The following is a 9,676-nucleotide window of genomic DNA, read 5'->3' on the forward strand; positions in this document are numbered from 1 at the left end:
AATAGCTCCATAAAAGGTTAGTTAGTTTATAATTCTGTGGGCATCAGTTTGACCTAGGACATTTGCTAAGCCATGGTTGCATTAACAACATTCCCAATACTATTCTATCAACAAAGAGGACAGAGTGCTACTGAATTCATGCAAATAAGTCTATTGCTATAATCATACGAATACTCCAGAAGGCATTAGTAATTTTTTGGGGACAAGTCAAACAGGGAGACAAAGTCACTGTTGCATCTCACATAGGTGTTCTCTTGTCTATTCCCATCATCACCAGTGAACACGCACCCTCCACAGGCCTTCGTGGAAATGTGAGAGAGCTCATGTTCCTCTCAGCTTATCTCTTACTCCGGAGGGTCATCACACAATGACTGCCCCAACTGTTAAGCACATGGTGCTCCCTCCATTGTGGAGATGGTGCAAATGGAACCAACCAGAGATGGGGTCCAATGTGGAATGTTACATTACATCAACAATAATGACAATGCCAGCTCACATTTTTTAGTATTTATTGATTCAAAGCAAGTCTTCTAAGCAATTTCCTCCACCACAAGAAATCTAATAGGTGCATTTTTTTTTTAAAGCATAGAGGAGGGAAGGAGGATCACTAGTACTTGACCTCTAACTCTACAGGCGCACTTTCAGCAGAGCTGAAGGGGTTGGAGACTTTACACTGGTAGCTCCCAGCATCCTCTCTCCTGACAGGGTCTATGAGGAGGGTTCTGCGGTCCTTTGTTAGCTTCATTCTCTCCCTGAGCCGCAGACTCATTGAATTGAATAACCAGTTGGGGGAGCTCTCGTGTGTTTGGCAGGTCATGACCAGGGCATCCTCATTCTCTGTGACAGTGGTGTTGCTGGCTAAGAGTGTGGGCACACTCACTGGCTCTGTGAAAAAATAGAGGGTAAGATTGATTGAGTGTGGGCTTGAGACCTGGGGACATGCACTTTCCTCAAAGATATCAGCCCTGACTCTGATGGTTCTGAGGTAATTCAGTTCCACAGTTAAAATTAATTAATTCTAAATGTGCCATCACTCCTCAGACCAAATCTACTGCTCTGAGCTGAAGACCACTAAGAGGGAAGGATATGAACCAATGATTGACCTAGGGAATACAAAGACATCTAATAAGGCCACTGGGATTAGAGTAAAAGATGAGGCTATGGCTGCAGATAGACCTCAAGTGACTCATATCAATTTCTCATGTTCTTTGTGATTCTGCTTAGGAACTGTATCTACCTGTGCCTCACCTTCCCCTCAGTGAAGAAAAATGAATATTTGACTGCCATGCTGACAATGTACAAATCATAAAATATTCACAGTACTTGACATAAATATTGGGAAGGAAAACTGCTCAAATCAGAGGCACCTGTTACTGATGGACTTCATGAGAGAATCCCCTGGGATGATGCCTGGTGGATGAGCAGCAGCCAGGAGCATCTTTTTTCCTGCTCTTCCCATGGGCACTGATGTTTCTCTGGACTCTCCTATGTCCCGTAGAACAGTCAGGTAATAATCTGGGGAACTAGTCCAGTTGTGCTCTCCACACACAGTCTCAGGTGAAGGAGGGCTCAGCCCCAAATGGTGACCACCTCAAGAGCCTTGTGACTCTGGCAAATGGGAAACTGTTCCTTTCACTCAGCCCTTCATAGAAGGTTCTATCTCAGGGACATGATTAGGGAAAGGGGCCCAGGGACCTGGACTGAGACTGGTCTCCCTCTGCTGACTCACTCCCATCAAATTGCTCCTTCTCTCTCTGTGGTGAATCTCTGTGGGGATGGAATCTGGGATGGAATCTCTGATCTTAGGATGTTTTGTGTGTCCTGCACTAAATTCCCAAACCCAGCTTGGGACATGATGAAGAGGGGGATGGAGGAGAGTCCAGGGCTGGCAGTCCTGTGTGTGAAGTAGAATTCACCCCACCTGACACATAGAGGTCAGACATCAATCACTCACGGTATACTTTGAGCTTTCCAAATCCTATTTCTCTTTGTGAATTTGGAAGGACAGCTACTGCCATGTAGAATCCTCGGTCCCACTCAGTGACGTTTCTTATGATCAGGGATCCTTCAAGGTTTATTTCCTCTCGACCACTGTATTCGGGACCTGTTAGATAAGCACTAAAATGCCATGCAAGAGACCCAATTAAATTCTGGTACTTCATCTCTATTCCCCTGTACCAAATAAACCCTGTAACATTGGGAGGCGTATTGCGGAGATGTAGAATCACATCCTGCCCTTCAAGAGCAATGGTTGAGATAATACCAAATCGTGCAGTGGTGGGCGGGATCCACAAGGATAAGAGGAATACTAGAAGCAAAGAGAGAATTTGATCAGTATTTTGATCTATGTATTGGGATGGAGAGATTAGGCATTTCTATTCATCTCTCAGCCTCATCTTCATGTAAGTTCGTGTGTGCATCTCCTTTGTCAAGGTCAGAACATGGCCACCATGGCTTCAGAACCTCAGAACCTATGCTTCTTGTTTTCAGTTCTATTTCCCAACTGTCTGTGTGGCTGTCCTCCTTATTTCCCTCAGATCCCTGTTGACATCTGTGGCCTTCTTGGAAGACCTTCCCTGACCATGTCCTCTAAAGACCCTCTATCTTCACTCTCTGACCTGTCCCCGCTCTGTGCCTTTCAGGGCACTTGTGGGTAACTGATGTCACAAGTAGATCTCTTCTTGTTTCCTTTCTCCCCATATAATGTGAGCTGCAGGTGGGCTTGGGATTTTGTGATCTTGTGCCCACAGTGCCTGCAACAGGCTGCAAACACCTGTGGGTGAATGAATGAGTGTCCCCAGACTTGTCCACGTCCCATGTTGTATTTTCCCATATTTGTAGCTGGTGGTGGGGACAATGTTTAGTACCCCTGGTTAAAATGATTCTGATATCACCTGAACTAAATTGTCATGACTGTGGTCAGTTGTCAAAATTTAATACTCAGAGATGAATAACTTAGCAAATGAACCGCAATTGAGGTTTTCCTGCCCCTCACCACTTCTACATGATGAGATATTCCTCTTGCTGAGCCCCCTCTCTCATCTGACTCTACACTCCTGTCCTTTCACTCAGGTCCAAAGGGAAGCCCTTTCTTCCCTCACAGAGTGCTGTCCTCCCCAAGAGATCTTGGCCAGTCTCCGACTCCCAACTTCCCTTCCATTCCCAGGCATCATCCCCTCCTTACCGGCCAGATGGAGCCCCAGCCAGGGCACACGTTCTCTGTGGGCAGAAGCTGCAGGGAACACTATTGGCACTGCTGCCTGCTCCATCCCTTTCTCTGAGAGAAGAGCGAGAGGTCCAGTAAGGCTCCCAGACACCTCTGTCCAGACTGGTGGGATGTTCTCTCCCTCTTACCTGTGTGCTGAGCTACCTGCTGGGACAAGATATCCTCCCTGGTCATGTGGGCCAGGGAGGAGTCAGGGCTAGGACCCTCCCTCTTCCTCCCCTCATTTTTTCCAACCATATTGCCCTTTTCAGTTTACCTTTACTCTGTAATTTGATTCCCTGGATACTGCTGAACCTTTGACAACACAAACATATACAAACACAAACTTACACATGCACAGACAGGAGCCCAGAAAGCACTGGACTGGGGCGTCCAGTTCCTGGTCATTCTCCACAGCTCCCTGTCAGTGCACGTTTGACTTTTCCCTTCAAGCAAGAGGTTGGGGCCACCTCAGGAAAATTGTCAAAAGGTTGCCACGACTCCGCATTGGATCTCCTGTAAAACTTTGTAAGGATTGGGATGCACAGGTGACATTTTTGAAAGGCTGCTTCAGCAGCAGCCCAGCAACATGGATGCCAGGATGAGACCCTATGATGTGAGGGTGGGGGGCCCTGCCCGTCTCCTGTGCACAGGGAGGGTCTCCATATCCAGTTAAAAAGCAGATTCTAGCCCTAAACGATTTGGCTCAGTGGATAGAGTGTTGGCCTGCAGACTCAAGGGTCCAGGGTTCAATTCTGGTCAAGGGCATGTACCCTGGTTGTGGGCACATCCCCAGTGGGGAGTGTGCAGGAGGCAGCTGATCAGTGTTTCTCTCTCATCGATGTTTCTAACTCTCTATCCGTCTCCCTTTCTCTCTGTAAAAAATCAATCAATAAAATATTTTTAAAAAATGCAGATTCTGACTCAGCAGGTGTGCAGTGGACCAGAGACTCTGCATCTAACAAGCTCTCAGGTGAGGTGGATCTTACTGGCCTGTGGATCCCACTTGCAACAGCAAGGCTGATGGAGGCACATCGCCTCCTGTGAGGGTGACCCTCTCACTCCAGCATTTGCCCCTGCTACAGCTTGGTCTTGTGTCCATAAACACCACGCAGAGAGCCCCACAGGCCCCAAACTAGAGATTTTTTCTGGTGGTGACACAGAAACAAAGCTGGGCACCGGGTCTTTTCTGTGTTTTCAAATACCTTAGGAAGTGGGGATTTCCTCCCAGCAGGAAGTCCACAAAGGGGACTGGGGGTGAGATGGCATCAAGTTGGGTGATGACAGCAGAGGAGATGTTCCCTCTATCTCAGGTTGTCACCAGTCTGGCCGTTGTTTCCAGAGACAGAGACCACATCACCACGTGTCTCAGAAGGATCTTCAGTTTCCAGATGTGAAGGGTAAGGTGTGAAGCAAGAACTGTGGTGTGAGCTCAGGTGGCTGTGTGCTCCCTGGTCCTTGGGGAATGTTTTCAAGGAGACCCTCCCTCTCTTTGCTGGTTGACCCTCTCCCTGTCCTCCCTGACTGTTCGGGCAGCTTCTGTCCTCTGCCTGGAAAACTTTTTTGAGGTCACCTCGCCTTACCTATGTGTGATTCCAGTTATGAGTTGGGGAGTGCCATGAAGATCCCTAAAAAAGCAGCTGATCCTAGACCCATTCAAGGTCAGAAATGTCCAAACACTTGGAAGAGTATTTCAGCTGAATTGATGTCATGTGACTGCAAGCAAGATCCCAAATACTGAGAAAATAGCAGTTTTAGCTTATTATATACATTAAAATCAAAGAAGATGAAAAAAGTTGCATGAAATCTATGGGAAAGTGAGGGAAAGCATAGCAGGGAGAGCTCTAGAAATAAATAAAATCAAAATGGAGAAACACATATTATTTTTACCTTGGAAGGTCCAAGATAGTTAACATTTACAGCAGGTACAGAGGCTGTGCAGATAACCAGGCAACATGAGCTCTCTGTAGTCTTGTATTCTGGTGCCACAGGCTCTCAATGGTTCTAGCAAGAAAATTTGCTAGAGGTATGTGATATCAAAGGTATGTTATCCATGATGCATAAGAACAGGAAAAGGGCTCACTTGAGGTAAAGTCTGACATTTGCTATGGAAATTGTAGGCCTGAGACGTGACTACCTGCCATCACCTGCAGAGTGAGGCATTTGTGATCAGACCACACTGTGTGTCACTGAGCTTGTCAGGCCTGTCATGTGGTCCCCTGGCCTTATCAGGTTTCTTGCACAGCCCCTTTTTCAATCACAGTTTCTGGAAAGAGCCTGAGGGACAGCGCAGGCATGACGGAGGGGCTCAGTAAAATCTGTTAGTCAGGGAATGGAAATAGGTCTCCTTCTGCACCTCCTTAACCAAAGCCCAATTCAAGTGTGGATTTCCTGTGTTTTGTAGGTGCGTCTCAATATCGCCCCCTGGAAGGCAAAAGGAGACCTGCAGGCAATGTCAGCTACTGCACTAGGAATGCTGTCCAAGCTCCAGAATGAAGGAGCACAATGTGAGCCCTGGAGAGAGGTGAACTCTGATCATTAGACAAAGAGCCAGGCATCCGGGGCTTGGTCCCTATGCTTCTCATGTCTCCTGACTGCATCCCAGGGCAGGCAGAGCCCAGTGAGAGGACTAGCTTTTTCCAGAGTATTATAAGTCCAGTGCCTGGGGAGCAGTCCCCTCTGGTGGATATGCTGTTTCAAGAGGATGTGTCATTCCAGATTTTCAAAGCCAGACCCTGGTGAGGCCGTTTTGGGAGAGGGTGCTGCCCTGACGGTTGATCCACAAAATGCACTCTGCCCCTCTGAGATGGAAGCACCCAAAAATCCTGGGTTCTCCTCTCCTATCTTGCTGAGGAAGTTCCCCTTATTCCCCAGGACACCTGGAGCTAGTGAGATGTCTTTACGGGCCACAGGCAGCTGTATTCAGACCAGGGACCTTGGGGATGTTTGGTCATCCCCTAATTTCAGTGAGGTGGGTGTGAGCACCCTCATGTCTTGGTAGAAACTCTATCTTGGATGGAGAACTCAGAATGTCTGCCATGTCAGGGATCTGTGATAAAAGGAAGAACATAGGCTGCTTTCCTGGCCCTGAAGGGGTGAGGGGTGGGGAGGGCTATGATTTCCTGGCAATGAAATCACAGTGGTCTGGCCACTCACTGTTAGGATATTCCTGTCCCTCTTCCTGACTGTTAAATGGGGTAAACACCTGTCCTTGGGACATCTCCTTGTAAAAAGAGGCTGTGGGCTCCCCGAAGGCTGACACCAAGGCCTTCATGTGGATAGGGAACATGATCTGACTGCAAGTGTCACACAGGGTGACCAGCTTCCATTATATGGCTTCCCTCACCCATTTAATGAGTGTTTACTGTGTATCTGTGGTGTTTGCGGTCAGGGCTGGACCCTGGGAACACCACAGAGAGCAGGGAATACGTGGAACCTGTGCTCATGGAGTTTAACTTGTAAGGAGAGAAAGGCTCTAAGATAAATGTTCCATAAATATTTGTGTAGAAAAGCCTTTCACACAAAGAATTAGGTACTTGTAAAATTATCAAAGGTCTAGAGAAATGGAAGTTGAAGAGTTGCCAATGAAAGTTGGGTTTCAAGGTCACGTGGCACAGCTCCCTCCCACAGGTAAAGAATTAGCTGTGTCTGCCAGAGGTCACCCATCAGTCATCACAGTAACAGAACTAATAGGCCCATCTCCTTTCCAGCTTCCACATTACACACAAGTGCATCTCAGGCTGAGTTTAATTCACATCTGGATTCTCATCAGAAGGAGTGGGAGAATGGAGTATTTAACCTTTCAGTGTTCCTGATATCAGAGGTAACATGGAAAGGGGTGGAACATAAATGCCATGTGCCAATACATGGCATGTCTGAGCCCACATGCAGGCTGGGGGACTATAGGCTAGTGATCCCACCTCAAAAATCTTCAATTTCCCTATGTGATATAATACAAAGGTCTTTGGTGTTATTTCCTGGTTCTTAGGACTGAGCAACAAAAAATACCTGGAATTTTCTGATATATAAGGGTTGATAAAATCGTCTTTTGTGATGATGAAGAAACTGACAGGCGCATGGATAGATGCAAGGTAAGGGCAGGTCACCATAAAGACAAAACCTTGCGTAGAAGCTGGAATTTCCCTGAAGAGATGAGGGTACATATAATCTGTAGGAATTTGTGGCAGCCAATGTAAGAAGTGTTTAAATCTGTAGATAATTTTTATGAGTTCATTTGAGCCAAAATGATGAGAATTGCTGGAAAGTCAAATCTAAATAGACTGAGAAAATGTTTCAGAGAATGGGAGTTTTACTTCTTATTTTATACATTACAATCAAAACATGAGATGTAAGGGGTTATACGAAATCCATTGCGGAAATATTAGAAGGCTGGAGAAAGCAAAGTGGGAAAATCTCTTAGATTCGATAAAAAGTGAAACAAGTAGACACATACTCATTTTATGTGGGTGGGTGCAGAATAGTTAACAGTTAATTAACACGATGACAATATTAATGAGGGGGTCTACAGTGCAGTAGGATGTCTGGAAATAAAGAAATTACACAAAAATTCCAAAGGTATGCTATTGTAGCGAGGATTCATTAAACTGAAGATTGGCCTTTTTTAGGGAAGAGATTGGCCTAACACATGACTACCCACCATGGTTAGCTTTTGTTTAGAAAATGTTCATTTCAGACTATCCTACGTGGTTACTTTAGGTCTCTGCGTTTGGAAATCCCACCACAGGCCTCCCCGAGCTTGTCAGATTGAGTATGTGGCCCGTTTGTCAACACGTTCATATTTTTGTCAAAAGTCAATATAAAGGACGCATTAATGACGAATATTTTGATTGGATAATGTGTTCCCACAGGGCTAAGAAGGCTCATTCCTAGAAGTCTTAATGTAAGCATTTGTCTTGATGAACAACCAACCATTGGGGATGGGTCAAGACTGTAACATTGGATGGAAGTCAAGGCTGAATCTTCTTAAAAGTGAAAAGCAGGTAAATGGGAGGCAGGAAGGTTCCACGGGACTTCACTAAAAAAAAAAAACCACTCTGGATTATTTCTAACCTACAATCCGAGTTTTACTCTCTGTCTCATTTTCTCTGTGTTTTGCATCTAGTATGACATATACTCATAGTTTGAGGACAAACTAGACAACGCTTCAATTATTATAAACTGACCAGGAGATGGGTTCTCATTTTCCCTGGCCACTATGTTTCCCATTGAAAATGCTCAGGTGCTATTCATTATTGTTCTGATTCCTGCTAGTTTTGCAATTGGAATTTATAATCTTAAGGTATATACAGAAACAAGACTCTAAGAACACAATGCTATAAATTACAATTACCATCTAACATTCCAAAGTCACGGAAGTCAGTAAGAGTTTAATCAGTAAATTTCCTATGTCTCAGCAGCTATTATAGAGGGCCTTCTTTTTAAAGATTCTATTTTAATTAATATAGTTTAGTACTCCTTGATAGGTTGAAGTGCAAGCTTATTCCCATAATCATGTTCTAGCATTCTTAAAAAAAAAAATCTTTCTCAATATTTCTTTTTGACTATCATTCTAGGTCTTCCCATGATCTTCTTGGTTTATCGGTTTTTAGTCATTCAAAAATAACCAACTTATGAAAACATGCTCAAGTCGCTAATCATCCGAGATATGCAAATCAGAATGACAGTGAAGTACCATCTCACACTGTCAGAATGACTATCATCAACAAATCAACAAATGACAAGTCCTGGCAAGGATATGTAGAAAAAGGAACCCTCGTGCACTGCTGGTGGGTAGGAAAACTGGTGCAGCCACTGTGAAAAACAGTATGGAGTTCCTCAAAAAATTAGAAATGGAACTTCCATTTGACCCAGTAATTCCACTTCTAGGAATATATACCAGGAAAACAGAAACACCTATCAGAAAAGATATATGCACCCCTATGTTCATAACAGCACAATTTACAATAGCTAAGATCTGAAAACTACCTAACTGCTCAAGAGGAGACGAGTGGATTAGAGAACATTGGTACATCTATAGGATGGAATACTACGCTGCTGTAAAAAAGAGGGAATTCTTACCATTTGCAACAGCAGGGATGGAACTTGAGAACATTATGCTCAGTGAAATAAGGCAGTCAGAGAAAAACAAATATCACATGACCTCACTCATTTGCGGAATATAATGAACAACAAACTAATGAACAATAATAGAACCAGAGACGTAGAAGCATCAAACAGACTGTCCAACAGGTGAGGGAAGATGGTGGATGAGAGGGTAAGAGATCAACCAAAGAATTTTATGTATGCATATGAGCATAACCAATGGACACTGACAGTAGAGGTGGTGAGGGCATGTGCTGGTGGGTGGAAGCGACTGGGGGGGTGTGGGGGGAGGACTATGGGAGTAAAAGGAAACTCATGTAATACTTTAAACAATAAAAAATTTAAATTTCTTTAAAAGCATAAAAGTGC

General features: G+C 44.7%; 1 protein-coding gene across 1 annotated transcript; it reads right to left on the reverse strand.

Moving 5' to 3' along the window:
- Positions 1 to 607: 607 nt before the first annotated feature.
- Positions 608 to 6,479, reverse strand: LOC308530610 (cell adhesion molecule CEACAM21-like; the record flags this gene model as incomplete). Its single annotated transcript, XM_081107319.1, has 3 exons — positions 608 to 885; positions 1,955 to 2,104; positions 6,362 to 6,479. 3 exons carry the CDS (start codon positions 6,477 to 6,479, stop codon positions 608 to 610), a joined length of 546 nt encoding a protein of 181 aa, XP_080963445.1.
- Between the last annotated feature and the right edge of the window lie 3,197 nt (positions 6,480 to 9,676).

Source organism: Myotis nattereri (assembly GCF_964212035.1).
Source record: "Myotis nattereri genome assembly, chromosome: 15".
NCBI lineage: Eukaryota > Metazoa > Chordata > Mammalia > Chiroptera > Vespertilionidae > Myotis > Myotis nattereri.